Here is an 18,949-nt window from a genome sequence, read left to right on the forward strand (position 1 = left end):
AAGTCTTTCAGAAAGCGCTGTAACTAGGTTTAAGGATATGATTCCTTCTTTATGTTCTCTAATGCCATATACCAACACAGTGCAGAGTAGCTACCTAAACTCTATAAGGGAGATAGAGTATCTCGTCAATAGTTTTACATCCTCATTGAAGACAACTTTGGATGCTGTAGCTCCTCTGAAAAAGAGAGCTTTAAATCAGAAGTGTCTGACTCCGTGGTATAACTCACAAACTCGTAGCTTAAAGCAGATAACCCGTAAGTTGGAAAGGAAATGGCGTCTCACTAATTTAGAAGATCTTCACTTAGCCTGGAAAAAGAGTCTGTTGCTCTATAAAAAAGCCCTCCGTAAAGCTAGGACATCTTTCTACTCATCACTAATTGAAGAAAATAAGAACAACCCCAGGTTTCTTTTCAGCACTGTAGCCAGGCTGACAAAGAGTCAGAGCTCTATTGAGCTGAGTATTCCATTAACTTTAACTAGTAATGACTTCATGACTTTCTTTGCTAACAAAATTTTAACTATTAGAGAAAAAATTACTCATAACCATCCCAAAGACGTATCGTTATCTTTGGCTGCTTTCAGTGATGCCGGTATTTGGTTAGACTCTTTCTCTCCGATTGTTCTGTCTGAGTTATTTTCATTAGTTACTTCATCCAAACCATCAACATGTTTATTAGACCCCATTCCTACCAGGCTGCTCAAGGAAGCCCTACCATTATTTAATGCTTCGATCTTAAATATGATCAATCTATCTTTGTTAGTTGGCTATGTACCACAGGCTTTTAAGGTGGCAGTAATTAAACCATTACTTAAAAAGCCATCACTTGACCCAGCTATCTTAGCTAATTATAGGCCAATCTCCAACCTTCCTTTTCTCTCAAAAATTCTTGAAAGGGTAGTTGTAAAACAGCTAACTGATCATCTGCAGAGGAATGGTCTATTTGAAGAGTTTCAGTCAGGTTTTAGAATTCATCATAGTACAGAAACAGCATTAGTGAAGGTTACAAATGATCTTCTTATGGCCTCGGACAGTGGACTCATCTCTGTGCTTGTTCTGTTAGACCTCAGTGCTGCTTTTGATACTGTTGACCATAAAATTTTATTACAGAGATTAGAGCATGCCATAGGTATTAAAGGCACTGCGCTGCGGTGGTTTGAATCATATTTGTCTAATAGATTACAATTTGTTCATGTAAATGGGGAATCTTCTTCACAGACTAAAGTTAATTATGGAGTTCCACAAGGTTCTGTGCTAGGACCAATTTTATTCACTTTATACATGCTTCCCTTAGGCAGTATTATTAGACGGTATTGCTTAAATTTTCATTGTTACGCAGATGATACCCAGCTTTATCTATCCATGAAGCCAGAGGACACACACCAATTAGCTAAACTGCAGGATTGTCTTACAGACATACAGACATGGATGACCTCTAATTTCCTGCTTTTAAACTCAGATAAAACTGAAGTTATTGTACTTGGCCCCACAAATCTTAGAAACATGGTGTCTAACCAGATCCTTACTCTGGATGGCATTACCCTGACCTCTAGTAATACTGTGAGAAATCTTGGAGTCATTTTTGATCAGGATATGTCATTCAAAGCGCATATTAAACAAATATGTAGGACTGCTTTTTTGCATTTATGCAATATCTCTAAAATCAGAAAGGTCTTGTCTCAGAGTGATGCTGAAAAACTAATTCATGCATTTATTTCCTCTAGGCTGGACTATTGTAATTCATTATTATCAGGTTGTCCTAAAAGCTCCCTAAAAAGCCTTCAGTTAATTCAAAATGCTGCAGCTAGAGTACTGACGGGGACTAGAAGGAGAGAGCATATCTCACCCATATTGGCCTCTCTTCATTGGCTTCCTGTTAATTCTAGAATAGAATTTAAAATTCTTCTTCTTACTTATAAGGTTTTGAATAATCAGGTCCCATCTTATCTTAGGGACCTCGTAGTACCATATCACCCCAATAGAGCGCTTCGCTCTCAGACTGCAGGCTTACTTGTAGTTCCTAGGGTTTCTAAGAGTAGAATGGGAGGCAGAGCCTTCAGCTTTCAGGCTCCTCTCCTGTGGAACCAGCTCCCAATTCAGATCAGGGAGACAGACACCCTCTCTACTTTTAAGATTAGGCTTAAAACTTTCCTTTTTGCTAAAGCTTATAGTTAGGGCTGGATCAGGTGACCCTGAACCATCCCTTAGTTATGCTGCTATAGACGTAGACTGCTGGGGGGTTCCCATGATGCACTGTTTCTTTCTCTTTTTGCTCTGTATGCACCACTCTGCATTTAATCATTAGTGATCGATCTCTGCTCCCCTCCACAGCATGTCTTTTTCCTGGTTCTCTCCCTCAGCCCCAACCAGTCCCAGCAGAAGACTGCCCCTCCCTGAGCCTGGTTCTGCTGGAGGTTTCTTCCTGTTAAAAGGGAGTTTTTCCTTCCCACTGTAGCCAAGTGCTTGCTCACAGGGGGTCGTTTTGACCGTTGGGGTTTTACATAATTATTGTATGGCCTTGCCTTACAATATAAAGCGCCTTGGGGCAACTGTTTGTTGTGATTTGGCGCTATATAAAAAAATTGATTGATTGATTGATGAAGGAGTAATGCATTAACTGCATTATTTCAGCCTACCCTCGTGTGTGTATATATATATATATATATATATATATATATATATATATATATATATATATATATATATATATATAATTTTTTATATTATATTTTTTATAAAATATATATAATATATATAAATACATATATATAATACATATATATAATACATAATACTAACATCTTGCAAAACAGAGTTTTGCAAGATGTTAGTATGTATGTATGTTTGTAATCATTGCTTTTTTTCCACCTTTAACTTGCTGTGCAGCACTTGACCTTCAGGGTTTCACTAGAGGTCAAAGGTCACCTAAATAAGGTCAAACTTCAGGTTACAGCAAAACATGTGTAATACATCAAATTAAAGGGCTTGATGAGGGGATCCATAAGATGGCAAAGGTTTTAAGTTATGATGTCATCATGCAAAAAACATCCAAAATTTAGATTTTTAAGGGTTTGGTTGACTCGCTGTGCACCACACAGTTTACATCACAGAATTTTGCAACTTCACATATAGCAGCCATAGCAAGGTACCATTCAGCACCCAAAAGGATCAAGCTGAAGGTCAAAAGTCAAGGTCACAGCAAGCACTAAATTCAATGAAACAACTTTCCTGATCAAAATTTTTTTTAAATTTTGCCTCCAAATTTTGCATGAACACACTGATTGGCCTTGCCCATAAGCCATTACCTGGGATAAGTAATTCACCTTGACCTTCAGGGTTTTGCTTGAGGTCAAATGTCACCTACATCAGGTCAAACTTAAAGTAATAGTAAAAGATGTCATGTAATACATCAAATTAAAGGGCTCGACATCATTTGATGACGTCATCATGAAAAAACCTGCAAAAGTTTGATTTTTTTTTAAGGGTGTCACAAAGCGTGTAAATCATCATTGCAGACTCTTGTAAGTTTGCATATCGCAGTCCTATGAGCTACCTTTCAGCACACAAAAGGACCAAGCTCAAGGTCAAAGGTCAAGGTCACAGGAAGGTCAACCACTAAAATCACCAAAAAACTTTGCTGCTTGCAATTTGTGCTTTTCTGATTCTAAATTTGACATGAATATAGTATGTTCCCTTGCCCATCAGTCCCTCTTCATTGTGGTCGTTCCTCATGGTAGTCTCTGTTGTTCATCTTTTGGCAAGATACCGGTCACTCTCAGGGTGATAGATTTCATTTTTGAGTGTGTTCCTGATGACAGACAGACCAGCTGGTCTGGGTTGGTGAAGTCTCACCTTGTCCTTGGAGTTGAGCACCACAGCCTGGCTATGCGGTACTCTGACCACATGGTGGTCGAAGGCGGCGGTGGGCAGCCAGACTCGGGCTGGCAGCTTGTGGTTGAGCAGTGATAGCTCTGAGATCAGCCGCTGGGTCTTCTGTTCTTTGGTGGGCAGCGTGGCCAGACGTTTCCCGATGCCCATCAGGGACTTGATGAACTCCCGCTGGGGGGCCAGGCGGACCGGCTGCAAGGCAGTACACAGACAAAAGCAGGTCATGGATTCAGACTGAAGAGACAATGCCGGGGCTGATCCTGGAGAGAAAGACACGCTGAGACAGGAAGGGTCAGGGGGAGTGTGTCAGGTTTGTGCTCAGAAACCGGAGAACCCAGCATTTAAAGGGCTGCAGGAGAGTCTTCAATTCCTCGTCATAACTATGCTGCTGCCACTTACGTCTGACCTACAGCTGGGTCAGAAAGTTTTTGGACAGTGACACTTTGTGCCATCGCCTCTGAACACCAACACAATGACACTGAAGTGAAACAATCGAGATGTTCTTCAATCTGGGACAAAGGACATGTTGGGACAGAACACTGACCTCTGCGCAAGAAAATGACCATGAACAGGATTTGGATCGGAGCAGTCTGAAGAAGTCCACAACACAACATCCTACATATGAACAATACTTCAGTCTGTGTTGATTCATTCGACCGAGCTGCTCTCCGGGACATCTGAAACATTTATAGATCCCAAATAAGTTTCTGGATCATTCCCAGCCTGTGGTGCTGTTCCCAGTGGATGGGCGATGGGTCGAGCGCCCAGGTGTCTCAGTCGTCTCCTTACATGCTCTCTCAGTTTCTGAGATGTGCCTGATTCAGACAGATTTAGAGTACAGCACCACACTGTATTTTCATGCGTTCATCTCCTGACTGGTCTCGACTGGAAAAGTAAATACAATCCTTAGATTTAGTCTGACGGGCTCTGAAGACAAAGGGACTGTGTATAAAACTGTCTGTACTCGGTAAATAAAATGTCAATGGAACAAGAACATCTGGATGGTTTCATTTCAGCTCCAGTGAATCAGTGAACGCTGAACAGAGGGTGGGAAATAAAAACCGGGACAGATGTGGATGAAAATGGTCCTGATGCGGAGGACAAACACATCCTGACTCACGGGGAAACTCAGTTCTGAGTCATTTGACCTACCGGGTCATGATGAGGGCGGATATCTGCATCAAACCTGACACATGTGAACCGGACTGGACCAGACACAGAAGACCCAATCACAACTCCGCCTCACCCACCAGCTGCCGTCTGATTGGATCAACAGAAAGGTGAAACCCACAGCTGTGTAGTTCACACAATCACAACAGAACCAGAACCCGAACCCAGGCATCATTTCCCCACAATGCACCCTGCAGTGTTAGAAGAGAAGGCTGGCGGACTTACGGGTCCAGTCTGGAGGTCCAGACTGTCGGTGCTGGAACAGCTGTCCCGCCCCTGCTTTTGAGCTCAGCTGCAGCTGAGAGATTAAAACGGCTTCAATGAGCTTAACTACAGTAACTTACAACATTTTACTGTCAGTCAGGATAACGGTGTTGTAAGGATGGAAACAGGAATTACTTAGATTAGTCGTTACTGAAAAATATATATAACAGTGTTATTCCCATCAGTGCTGCCGGCACATCGGCTGCACTGATGGGAATAAATACACCATCTTCATGTCTACAAGACTCGACAAAGTCTTTAAAAGGTGCATTTTGAGACAACGGGGTGGCTTGGTTTAAACATGATCAGCGCTTGGTTTGGGGACGTCTTACCTCGTCCTGGCTGCTCTCCACCTTCGGGTTGCTCGCCGTTCTCTTCAGGTTGCTGCTCAGGCTAATGCTGACGGTGGCGTCGGACTTGGAGCGCTGATGTGTGCGTTTGGATGGAGACAGGCCGTGGTCACTGCCCAGGGGTCCGGGGCTGGAGACGTTCGAGGGCACGGGACAGAAAGGAGTGAGAGCCAGAGGGTCCCGCCGTGGACGAGGACCAGCGGGTTTGAGCTCATCAGACAGGATGAGTTTTCGGAGCTTGGTGCCTCTGGAGTGTCGCTGAGTAGAGATGTGCATATCAGACGAATATGCGCCCAGGAGCCAGGCACACTGCAGGGAGAAGGAGATGCTCTGCCGACAGCGGTGAACCTGAAACCCAACAGACCAGCTAAAGGGACAACTCACCCAAAAAAAACACCTGTCTGTAACTGTGAAATGAACCATTAGCATCCCACAGTCCATCTTCCTTCAACCGTTTAATGATATTTTACAGTCTAGACTGAGAAATAAGCAAATCCCTTCCCGTCTTTCTTTGAGGAAAATTGTTTTTAAATATTTCAGTAACAAATGAACGATGACTATAAATGATGATTGCACTTAGCCCTGGTTCCAGCTCAAAGCTGCCGGAGAACACGATGTCCTAAACGGCCATCCAAGGTGAGGAAACACACTTTATTCATTCAATGCATTTAGTAAGTACTATTAATTCATTGTTTTCACTTGTGAGCACTGATGGTGAACAGCTCCACGTGGTGGCAGACTTGTGATACATGGGACAGGAACCATATATGGCCTTCTGTTTCATATATGGTTCCTGGACTTCAGATGACCCAGACCTGTTTTTTCCAGGCAAAACAACAAAGAATAACAAAGAACTTCTGAGGAGACGTGTAAAGTGAAACGTGCAGTTAGGCCACACCTACCACATAGGGCTTGATGGCGTCGCCGACGTCCTCGTCCATGTGGATGTACATGTTGAGAAGCTGTGGCAGGTAGAAGTCGACCTCCTCGTGAGGAAAGCTGAACAAACGGTTTCCAATGTACGCCTGAACGCCGGGTTCCTTTGAGCTATGCAAGTAGGAAATTGCCATGGAAACGTCAAACAGCTTGGACTCGAACAGGCGCAGCAGCCACGACTGCTTGGAAGGATTGTGGCGCTGCCGTCTCCGGGCACTCTTCACTGAACTGGGCCCTGAGCCCTCAGGATCATCGTCCTCGGCAGCAGTGTTGGCGCTGCCTTTTGGGGGGGACTCTGCCTTCTTTCCTGGGCTGCTGACCTCATCCTCCACCTGCTGCGTCTTCACCCTCTGCAGGACCTCCTGACACGCCTGCTGGGCCACCTCAGCATCGATCACCAGGCTGATCTCACCCAAACCCTCGCTGATGATGCCCAGCAGCGGGGTGCTCGGGTGGGCGGGACCCAGGCCAGAAGGAGTGGAATGAAGCGATAAGGAGGGGGAGGAGGTGACGGATGAAGAGGAGGAGGGGCTGTGCTGGTCAGAGTGGGCGGGGAAAACCTCCGGCTCCATGTCCTCCATCACAGCAGCGTGAAACTCCACCCTTCACCGAATGAGATGACATCACAAGTCAAGATGGTTTGTGTCTAAATTTCTTTTTTTTTTTTACATATTTTATTCGCGTCATGCAGTTACAGGATAACAATGTAACAATGGAATCTTTAGCAGAGTTCCCTCATGTGTGACTGTGTAGACTTTTTTCCTCAACACAAGAACAAATACAAACGATCAATACGAACACAGGCAAGATAAAAACAAAAACAAAAAAAAACAAAGGGTAGCGAGAATTAAACAAAAACAAAACACATGCATCTAAGCTTCAGGAATGTTGAGCAATCATTTTCACATACACATTGATAAGACAATCATTTCTACATATTCAGACAGAATGCTATTGTAAAAGTGAGGGCTGTATGTTTTTAGAGTAGGACATGAAAGGCTGCCATTGTTGAAAGAATTTTTGAGAAGAGCCATAAAGGGTGAATTTTATTTTTTCCAGTTTAATCCTCTTCTGCCCAGGCAAAATTCTATATATATTTATTTATTTATTTTACACATTTTACAAACTTCATGTCTTGACAGTAGCAAGGGTCCCATTTTGACTTGAATGGGAATTGGTCGGTAATTCATGTAGATACAGTTTGTCCACAGTAGGTTCTGTGATGAATGATATGTGCACAACTTAATCATCGGTCTGATCAGACGGTTTCACTGTGCAGCAAAGTACAGAAGAGTTGGGAGGGAGAGGATTAAGAAGAGACATAAGGTCTTTCAACCAGGATGCGCTAGATGGCGGTGCGCTACTCTTCCAAAGAAGGAGAATTCAATGGCATGCAATTAATGATGAAAAATAAATAATATATTTTTTGTTTTTTGGTTAACTTAAGATTTGTTTCTGGGACACCGAAAATGGCAATCAGGGGGGTGGGTCCATTTTTATACCTAAAATCAATGAGAGGTGGTCAAAAAAAGGATCTAAAGTGTTCTTTCATCTTAGAGCAGGACCCAAATGTATGACCTAAGTCAGCAGGGGACTGGGAGCACCTTCTGCAGCAGGTATCAGAGAGTCCTGGATAAATCTTGGATAGTTTTTGTTTACTACAGTGTATTCTGTGAAGAGTCTTAAGCTGAATCAGACTGAGTCTGGCACAAGAAGAGGAAGAGTTAACTCTGTGTAAAGCATCATCCCAACAGTCATGTGACAGTGAAATGTGTCATTCCTTTTCCCAGCTCTCTCTAGTATTGCTGTGGAAGATAATGATAGCAAGAAGTTGTATATTGAGGACAAATGCCCCTTTGAAAGCTTGGTAATAGTATGAAAGTGTTCAATTACCCGAGGTAGATGGCTTTGAGGGAAAAGTTGTTGTGTTTGACCTGGCAAAATTTCGCACCTGGAGATATCTAAAAAAGTCAAAATGATTACGGTTACACAGTTACGGTGGAGAGTAATTGTGGGAAGCTGAGGAATGCTCTGTCTTTGTAGAGGTCATGCAAAGTACTCACGCCATAACATTCTCATGAGTGGAACTTGGAATTGACCAGAGCTGGTTGAAAGGCGTGATTATCGCAAATGGGTGTGGTTAGAGAATAAGACATCCAGTTAAAATGCCGTCTGATTTGTTGCCAAATTCTGTGGGGGTTGGATGAGTACTGCCGAGGTTTAAAAAGGTAAGGCACTGCACACCAAGGCTTTCAGTGAATTGTTGTGGCATGAGCTGTCTTCCATCTGGGTCCAGCTACTTTCACTGTCAAACATCCACAACTTAACTTTGTGTATGTTCGCTGCCCAGTAATATGACTGAAAATCTGGCAGGCCAAGTCATCCTAATGACCTTTCCCTTTGCAATATAGACTTGTTCATTCTGGGAGTTTTTCCATTCCAAATGAAATGTGATATAATTGAGTCCAACTGGAGAAAGAATTTTTTTGTAAGAAATATGGGAAGACATTGAAATAAATACAGAAATCTTGGGAGCATATTCATTTTTATAGTTTGTACCCTGCGTAAAAGCGAAAGAGGCAGGTTAGTCCACTTGTGGAGGTCTGATTTAATTTTCGAGGTTAAGGATGAAAAATTCTCATCTATTAGTGATTCAACAGAATTTGTGATATTCACACCAAGATATTTAAATTTAGTAGTTGTAACAGTAAATGGAAAATTTGCATGAGGTATGTTGCCAGCCAATTAATTTATGGGAAAACATTCACTCTTCTGTATATTTAGTTTATAGCCCGAGAACTCTCCAAAGGAGTTGAGGATTTTGATCATTAGGGGGATGGATTTCAGTAGATCAGACACATAAATCAGACACATAAATCCGCATACATAAACCCTGACGGGTTCCTCGGCGTAGAGGGAAAAAAGGCAGACCGCTGACCATTAGTCATTACAAAAGCTTTGGGGAGGTATAGAGTAGGCGTATCCAAGATGTGATTTTGTCACCAAAACCAAATTGTTGTAATATAAAAAAACAGGTAATCCCACTCCACGTGGTCAAACGCCTTCTCTGCATCAAGTGAAATGACCGCGGTTACATTTTTGGGAGAATATATGATGTCGACGTATATTTGTGAAGGGATGGTGATTCTTAACAAATCCTGTCTGGTCAGTGGAGATAATGGAGGTCAACACATTTTCAATTCTGTTTGAAAGGACTTTGGAGAGTATTTTTACATCTACATTGAGAAGTGATATGGGTCTATATGAAGAGCACAGACTGGGATCTTTAGCCTCTTTAAAAAAATAAATGATATGGGATAACTGTTTGGAGAATTTTTTATGAAATTCAGCTGGGAAGCCATCAGGTCCTGGAGATTTTCCACTCTGCGTAGGTTTGACAGCATTAGTTACTTCAAATTTGGCAATGGGGTTGTTTAAGATAATTTGATGTTCAGGCTTCATCACTGGAAGATCAAGATTGGTCATGAACTGTTGCATTATATTTTTATTATCACCCGATTGAGAATTGCAAAGATTTGTATGTTTTAAAAATGTAATTAATATCAATAGGGTTATGTTTTAATGTGCCGGGCTCATCTAGAATTCCAGTAATTTTATGTGAGGCATGTCTGCCTTTAAGTTGAAGTGCAGTCGGCCCGCTTCCCCATGCTCATATAAGACTCCTTCGGCCCTAAGCTGCATTCTTTCCGCATCTCCGGTAGATACCGTAAAGACTGAGCTCAGTTTGTAGGCAAAGTCTCTTCTTGATTAATTCTTGTGTTGGTCTATTAGAACAGTGTTGATCAATTTCAGCAATAGCATCTATAAGCTCTAACAGGCGCTTCTTTTTTGTCTTATTCTTGTCTGCAACATAAGAAATAATTTCACCCCTGAGAAACACCTTAAGTGTTTCCTCTAAGAGTGATGGGCTAGTATATTCATTTCTGTTTGTTTCCAAAAAGAAGTTAATGGATTGAGTGATAAAAGTACAGAAATCAACAACAGAGAGTTGAATCTAGTCTCCAGGTGCGACTCTTTTCAATTTAGCTTCAAGCTCAGGTCCAGAGTCACTGGGGAATGATCCGAGTGAACAATAGGTGAATATTCGCCTAATGTTATGTATGAGAGAAGAGTACTGTCTGGAAAAAAAAAAATAGTCAATGCGGGAAGAGTTGTGCATGTGAGAATAAAATAAGTAGTGTCTAAGATTCTGATGAGAGAATCTCCACGGATCAGTACAACCGCACTGCTCCATGAAGGTGTTCAAGATTTGCAACATCCTGGTAGTGGTTGCTGTATTTAAACTAGATCCATCCATGATCAGATCTATGACGCAGTTGATATCTCGCCCAAAAATCAATCTGTAGGTATTTAAGTTAGGTATTGACAAAATAAGTGACCTCATGAAACGTCGTCCCAATTTGGCGCATAAACACAAACAAGAACCACCAGAACCTGATGAATGGAGCCTGTGACTATTATGAATCTGCCATTGGTATCTTGTATTGTTTCGGCAGGAGTGAAGTCGACCTTTTTATTGATGAGAATAGCTGTGCCTCTTGTCCTGGAGTCAAATTTAAAATGGAAAACATGGCTCAGCCAAGATCGACAGAGTCTATGGTGGTCTACAAAACGCAGAAGGGTTTCTTGCAGGAAAGCAATGTCATTGTTAAGAAGTTTTAAATGAGAGAAAATCTTTTAGTGTTTAACTGGTACATTCAGGCCTCATACATTCCATGAGACAAACCTAATAGAGCCCACTTTCACCTTTTGTATGTTTGGTTTCAACCAAGTGATGTGTATAGAGGCGTGCGAAAGCTCGTTTTGATGTATGAGAAAATAAAAACAAAAACAGGCAAAAAACCAAACAAACAAAAAACAACAACAACAACAACAAACCCGCTCCAAACCCAAATTCTACTACACCAACGAACAAAAACAATATCTATGCTCATCTTTGTGAGCTGCAGATAAACTATCTGCCCAATTCCCCCCGGTGGGACTGCCAACTATCCTTTCCTAACCACAAAAAGGTGATCGCAGGCTTTCTGAAATTGTATATTTGTATCACAAGGTTAAATTGAAGGTGTATATGAAATTTAAAGTAATGTCAGTAAACTTTGACAGAAGTACTAATCAAAATCATTCAGTGACACATTTTGCAATACCACTAAAATACAAAAAGAGCAAAACAAGGGTAAAAAGGGTGCAATAAAATTCAAATTTAAACAACACACTCAAGAACAGTAGCAATCAACAACAATAGCACACAAACAAATAGAAATTGCTTAGTAAATGTGGTAGCTCACTTGTAAATGTCCAATTTTTGACAACGTAATGTAATGAAACGCATCCCAAGATGCAAGTGACCCCTCGCCCACACTGCCTCCGGTGTTACCATTGCGGGTTACAGATGTGGGACCCGCAGAGAATCCAAGTCATTAAAAAGATACAAATCTCTCTCTGTGACCACGGAGCTCTGCCGCTGCAGTTACTGAGACCCTGCGGCGCTGCGAATTTTTCTGCAAAAACTCTATCCTTGCGGGCTGCCGGAGCGCTCTGCATCAAAACAGAAGTGTTTCCATGCCCGTTCGTGTAGAAATGTTCGAGCAGTCTCTAGACCTGTTGCCGGAGTTGGCCGCAGCTCCACACAGCAGACAGGGGGGCGGTGTGGGTGGCCCGCTGCGGCGCTTACCGAGCCCGCAGACTCGGTAAGCGCATCGGAGGCAGTGAGAGTGAGGCCTAACACTGCAAATTGCAGCCATGACCATACGTTGCCCAGGTTACCTTTTCGCTCGTGTACTCACAATTTGGTCCCAATGATTGTATTTTCGATCAGTTATCCTCAGTTATAATCCAAAGTTCCATTTGTCATAGGATCTTGATCCGGAGTGTTGAGTGTTGAGATGTACGTGGGAAATAAAGGCAAGAAAAGTCTGCTTCAATTGGTCTGTGCATGTGCGTGACAGTAGAAACCAGGTGACTTAAACAGACTTTGGAAAATACAAAAAACAAAACAAAAACAGCTATGAGTTATCAACAAAGTATTCATTATAGAAAGTTTTGGCTTTTTCTGCAGTGACAAATTTATACTCCGTGCCTTCAATCAATCAATCAATCAATCAATCAATCAATTTTTTTATATAGCGCCAAATCACAACAAACAGTTGCCCCAAGGCGCTTTATATTGTAAGGCAAGGCCATACAATAATTATGTAAAACCCCAACGGTCAAAACGACCCCCTGTGAGCAAGCACTTGGCTACAGTGGGAAGGAAAAACTCCCTTTTAACAGGAAGAAACCTCCAGCAGAACCAGGCTCAGGGAGGGGCAGTCTTCTGCTGGGACTGGTTGGGGCTGAGGGAGAGAACCAGGAAAAAGACATGCTGTGGAGGGGAGCAGAGATCGATCACTAATGATTAAATGCAGAGTGGTGCATACAGAGCAAAAAGAGAAAGAAACACTCAGTGCATCATGGGAACCCCCCAGCAGTCTACGTCTATAGCAGCATAACTAAGGGATGGTTCAGGGTCACCTGATCCAGCCCTAACTATAAGCTTTAGCAAAAAGGAAAGTTTTAAGCCTAATCTTAAAAGTAGTGAAAACGTGAGGGTGGCGGGAAGCATAGCGTAAACTTCACCCCGTTTTTGTAAAGTTTGGACTTTACAGTGTTGAAGGTGGCACGCTTCTCGGTACTCAGGTCCGGGAAGATAAAGATCTTTTTACCTTAACAATGGTGTGGGCCTTGTTTCATTACCACTGTGAGTACTTGCTCATTTTGTCTGCGGCGTAAAAAGCCAATAAGCAAGGCTCAGGGTCGCTCTTCTTCACGAGGTTTTGGTCTCAGAGAACGATGCGCTTTCTCAAGCTCTGGGGGCAATGTAAGTGATTCATGTTGTAGCATGTCCACCAAGAATTTCCCCATAAACTGCACAGCCAGGCGACCCTCCATTATCTTCTGGTAAACCAATGAGTCTCAGGTTTTTGCGTCTGGAGCGGTTTTCGAGGTTCTCCGTCTTCACTTTCAGGTGTTTTCAGCGTCCAGGTGCTCGACGTGAGCTTCCAGGCTCGTCAATCTGTCGCTGTAGTCCGAGAGCGCCACTTCAAGTGACGTGACGAGTGGGCCAAAGTCTTCCACAGTTACACGAACAGCATTTAAAGTTGACTGAATACCTGACAGAGATGCCTGAATTTCCGATGAAATTGCCGCTCTGTTCCTCTGCTTTCAGATCGGCGACTGTTAGCGCTGGGTTAGCACTGGGGCTAGCCGGAGCTGCAGCTAGTTTAGCCTCCTGAGCGGTTTTCCCTCCTTTTCCCTCCTGGGACTTATTTTTGGCCGACATCATCTCGAGGTGTGTAGGTAATGTTGTCAAATACAGCGACGGATGAAAATTCACTCTTGGTAGTGTGTATTGAAAGTGGACAAAAAGATTGCGCGGGAGCTGCCTCGTGTACAACCACTCTACTGGGTCGCCATTCCTGTCTAAATTTCTACCACCTGTTTTGACTCCAAGTATTGATCAAAACCAAACTGGCATTCAGACTCAGGAAAGTGATCAGTAATTACTGATCAATATCTTCACTTTAAAGGATTCATGGTCAAATCTGCTTCAATCAATCAAAACGTGGTGCTGACACAAAGTGTAAGGAGAGCGGTCACGATGACACAAAGGACCAGACAGGAACACTGGACAGTGAGCAACTGAGACAGACGAGTCTGTTCCCATTTGCCACCACCACAGCACAAACACACACGCTGTCTGTCACCTGCTACATCTCCACACCAAAAGTGCTGATCATGATAAAAAGATCAACATCTGCTGAAGTTTGAGAAACCAAATCATCCCAAAAAGCACATTTGCTTTTCTTCTGTAATCACAGACCTGTCTGCCACCTGCTGGACATGTTTGGAATTGTTGCAGGGACAGGCAGGACAATAGGTCTGGGGTTCTGCAACCTCCTGTAGGACCTCCTGGGTGTTGGACTGTTTATCAGCCTTATTTTTCCAGACAAGCAGACACTTGAAAAATGTCAGGAATACTTGGTCCAGATCATCCTAAAAAATCCAAAATTCAGGAAAAATCCTGAAAATACTCATGCTTGGGAACAATCACATGCATGATGGAAATTTGGAGCAGGTGACATGTTGGTCCTCAGGACTCAAAGTACTGCATTTTCCATTTGTCCCTGAACTAATCAGCTGCTGAATGGCTGAACACACGACTGAACTTTGGCAGTTTCTTTAACTGCAAACCATTCCTGCTTACTGTAAAAAAACAAAACGACACACAAATTCTGATGAACTGCACAAAAAGGAAAACCTCCAGTCCAGACATAGTTTCAGCAGGTTTTCTTTTTACAGTGGAGTAAAAAAGTATTTAGTCAGTCCCTGATTGTGCAAGTTCTCCTACTTAGAAAGATGAGAGAGGTCTGTAATTTTCATCATAGGTACACTTCAACTGTGAGAGACAAAATGAGCAAAAAAAGAAAATCACATTGTAGGATTTTTAAAGAATTTATTTGTAAATTATGGTGGAAAATAAGTATTTGGTCAATAACAAAAGTTCAACTCAATACTTTGTAACATAATCTTTGTTGACAGTGACAGAGGTAAAATGTTTCCTGTAAGTCTTCACCAGGTTTGCACACACTGTAGCTGGTATTTTGGTCCATTCCTCCATGCAGATCTCCTCTAGAGCAGTGATGTTTTGGGGCTGTCGCTGGGCAACACGGACTTTCAACTCCCTCCACAAATTTTCTATGGGGTTGAAGTCTGGAGATTGGCTTGGCCACTCCAGGACCTTGACATGCTTTTTACGGAGCCACTCCTTCATTGCCTGAGCGGTGTGTTTGGGATCAGTGTCATGCTGGAAGACCCAGCCACGTTGCATCTTCAATGCTCTCACTGATGGAAGGAGGTTTTGGCTTAAAATCTCATGATACATGGACACGTTCATTCTTCCCTTAACACGGATCAGTCGTCCTGTCCCCTTTGCAGAAAAACAGCCCCAAAGCATGATGTTTCCACCCCCATGCTTCACAGTAGATATGGTGTTCTTGGAACTCGGCATTCTTCTTCCTCCAAACACGACAAGTTGAGTTTTTACCAAAAAGTTCCATTTTGGCTTCATCTGGTCACATGATATTCTCCCAATCCTCTTCTGGATCATCCATATGCTCTCTGGCAAACTTCAGGCGGGCCTGGACACGTACTGGCATGGCAGGATTTGAGTCCCTCTCTGCGTAGTGTGTAGCCTTCGTTACTTTGGTCCCAGCTCTCTGCAGGTCATTCATCAGGTCCCTCCGTGTAGTTCTGGGATTTTTGTTCACCGTTCTCATGATCATTTTGACCTAGGTCTGGGCGATTTGGCCTAAAAATAAAATCTCAGATTTTTTCAGAAAAAATTCAATTTTCGATTTTTTCTGATCTCGCCCCCCCCAAAAGAAACATTTAGTACAAATGACGGAGATAACTCAGAACAAGTTTTGCTTTTATTTTATCAAAAACTTAAAACTAACCCCTACTTACCTCCTGGAATTGAAGCTCCAACTGTTCTTTTGATTTAAAAAATACACTTGGGTAAATGATTCCACCAGAGTGAGCTGGTTTTTAGTGGGAGTTTGCGCTCTTATTCCCCCCGTAAAGTGTAGCATTTCTCCCATGCAGCTGGATGCCTCTGTTTTACATACTGCAATAAGTTTGTTGTGCGGCTGCGTTTGTTGCGATGGGCTTTCAGAGTTCTCCCCAGAAATGTTTAGTATAGCGGTGCTGTTGGCAATTATCACCCGAGGCGGCACGTTGTGAGTCATTTTGACTGGTTTTAGATGCATTGAAAGCAAGAATAACAGACAAAAAAGAAATGACACTTAAGTTGTAATATCAAAGTTCTTTTTTGGATGTTTTTGTCTAAGTTAATAAAATAAATGACACTGAAAAGTTTAAAAACACATTAATATTTGATGGACATAACATTTGCTCTCCTCTTCTTTAAAAATGACACACTGGACCTTTAATCCAGTCAGACAGGCAGAGTTTTTCTGTCATTTTGACAGTTTTTTTGTTTTTAATATTTCTGAATGGGATTGCAGACTTTTTTAAAACAATATAACCCCTAATTGTCTTGTTTGAACAAAAGCTAAACCTGGACTGATTTGATTGTCAAATCAGAATCAAATTTATTGCAAAGTAAGTTCTCACATACAAGTAATTTGATCTGGTGTCACTGGTGCAGAAACAAAAATAACTAGGACTGCAAGCAGTCATATACGGGCCCTCGTTCCGCGCGACCGCCTACCCAGGCCAGTGGGTGCCCTTGTGACCACATGTGGGCATGTGCATGCAGGGGTAACCACTCATCACACAGTTAAAATTTTAAACAAATCACAATGCATCAAGGAGTTATAACATGTTGATTGTTCACCCACTAGGGGGCGCTCAGTGTACAAACAGAGGTGCTGGGTGTGTTCAGGGGCCAACCGTCATCATACATGTGAAGTTTCAAGTCAATCAGGCAAAGCATGAAGGAGTTATCATGACTTGATGTTCCATGGCAAAGGGTCAAAATGGCGGCACCATAGTGGCCACACCCTTCAACATAGAGAAAAGCTTTCAATAACCTTTGGTCAGTATCATCTTTGGATGCTGTCAAAGAAATTTGAAGTGCATTGGACAAAATCCCTAGGAGGAGTTCATTCAAATACAACATGTGGAAATCATTTCAAAATGAGAAGAAAATGCAAAATGGCCGACTTCCTGTTTGGAGTAGACTCATGGTGCAAGAGACTTTTTTGTACGTCTATGCAAGTCACACATGTGTACCAATTTTCGTCTCTCTACTCCAAAAAAAAAAACCCTATGGGGAGGGGTTTTGGAAAGTTTCAAGGGGGCAATATTGAGGCATTTTGCCCCGCCCATGGGCGATGCCCCTATGAATTGTAAGAGGTTGTCGTGCTTGATCTCTGTATTAATTTTCATGATGATATGACAAAATTAAAGCCGTCAAAAGGAAGAACGTAATTTCATGGCGAAAGAGCAATATTCGGCACGCCGCCACACGGATGCCGTTACTCGTAACTTCACGGCGATCATCGCCTACGTTCACCAAGTTGTTCTGCATGTTTTAGAAGTGGAAGGAAGTTGATGGGGTTAAATATGTGATTTCAGTACCTGTTTAAGTATAATGTTCATATGGAGAAGGGTCAAAATGGCGGCACCATAGCGGCCACACGCTTCGACATACAGAAAAGCTTTCGATAACTTTTGGTCAGTATCGTCTCTGGGTGATCTGTAAGAAATTTGAAGTGCATTGGACAAAATCCCTAGGAGGAGTTTGTTCAAATACAACATGTGGAAATCACGCCAAAATGAGAACAAAATTGAAAATGGCCGACTTCCTGTTTGGAGTAGACCCATGGTGCAAGAGACTTTTTTGTACGACTATGCAAGTCAGACGTGTACCAATTTTCATCTCCCTAGTACAAAAAACCCCTATGGGGAGGGGTTTTTGAAAGTTTCAAGGGGGCGCTATTGAGGCATTTTGCCCCGCCCACAGGCAACGCCCCTATGAATTGTAAGAGGTTGTCATGCTTGACCTGTGTATCAATTTTCATGATGATATGACAAAATTAAAGCCGTCAAAAGGAAGAACGTAATTTCATGGCGAAAGGGCGATATTCGGTACGCCACCACACAGAAGCCGTTACTCGTAAGTTCATGGCGATCATCGCTTATGTTCACCAAGTTGTTCAGCATGTTTTAGAAGTGGAAGGAAGTTGATGGTGTAACGTATGTGACATCAGGACCTGTTTAAGTATAATGTTCCATGGCGAAGGGTCAAAATGGCGGCGCCATACCGGCCACACCCTTCGACATAAAGAAAAGCTTTCGATAACTTTTGGTCAGTATCGTCTGTGGGTGATGTGGAAGAAATTTGAAGTGCACTGGACAAAATCCCTAGGAGGAGTTCGTTCAAATACAACGTGTAAATCACGCCAAAATGAGAAGAAAATTCAAAATGGCCGACTTCCTGTTTAGAGTAGACCCATGGTGCAAGAGACTTTTTTGTACGTCTATGCAGGTCACACATGTGTACCAATTTTCATCTCCCTACTCCAAAAAAACCCCTATGTGGAGGGGTTTTTGAAAGTTTCAAGGGGGCGCTATTGAGGCATTTTGCCCCGCCGATGGGCGATGCCCCTATGAATTGTAAGAGGTTGTCGTGCTCGACCTGTGTATCAATTTTCATGATGATGTGACAAAATTAAAGCCGTCAAAAGGAAGAACGTAATTTCATGGCGAATGGGCAATATTCCGCACGCCGCCACACGGACGCCGTTACTCGTAA

General features: G+C 42.6%; 1 protein-coding gene across 3 annotated transcripts in view; it reads right to left on the reverse strand.

Annotated features, from left to right (window-relative positions):
* Nucleotides 1–18,949, reverse strand: part of pi4kb (phosphatidylinositol 4-kinase, catalytic, beta) — a 62,047-nt gene that overhangs the window by 35,901 nt on the left and 7,197 nt on the right. The window contains exons 2-5 of one of the 3 annotated variants that reach the window (XM_034173738.1): nt 6,573–7,189; nt 5,653–6,018; nt 5,282–5,332; nt 3,851–4,078 (exon numbers count right to left, since the gene is read on the reverse strand). In XM_034173738.1, coding sequence (XP_034029629.1) covers nt 3,851–4,078; nt 5,282–5,332; nt 5,653–6,018; nt 6,573–7,187 — 1,260 coding nt within the window. In that variant the 5' untranslated portion in view covers nt 7,188–7,189. Of the gene's footprint in view, nt 1–3,850; nt 4,079–5,281; nt 5,333–5,652; nt 6,019–6,572; nt 7,210–18,949 lie in introns of all 3 variants that reach the window. The other 2 variants (XM_034173736.1, XM_034173737.1) reach the window with 2 other exon arrangements.

The sequence above is a fragment of the Thalassophryne amazonica genome, chromosome 7 (genome assembly GCF_902500255.1).
Source record: "Thalassophryne amazonica chromosome 7, fThaAma1.1, whole genome shotgun sequence".
Taxonomy (NCBI): Eukaryota; Metazoa; Chordata; class Actinopteri; order Batrachoidiformes; family Batrachoididae; genus Thalassophryne; species Thalassophryne amazonica.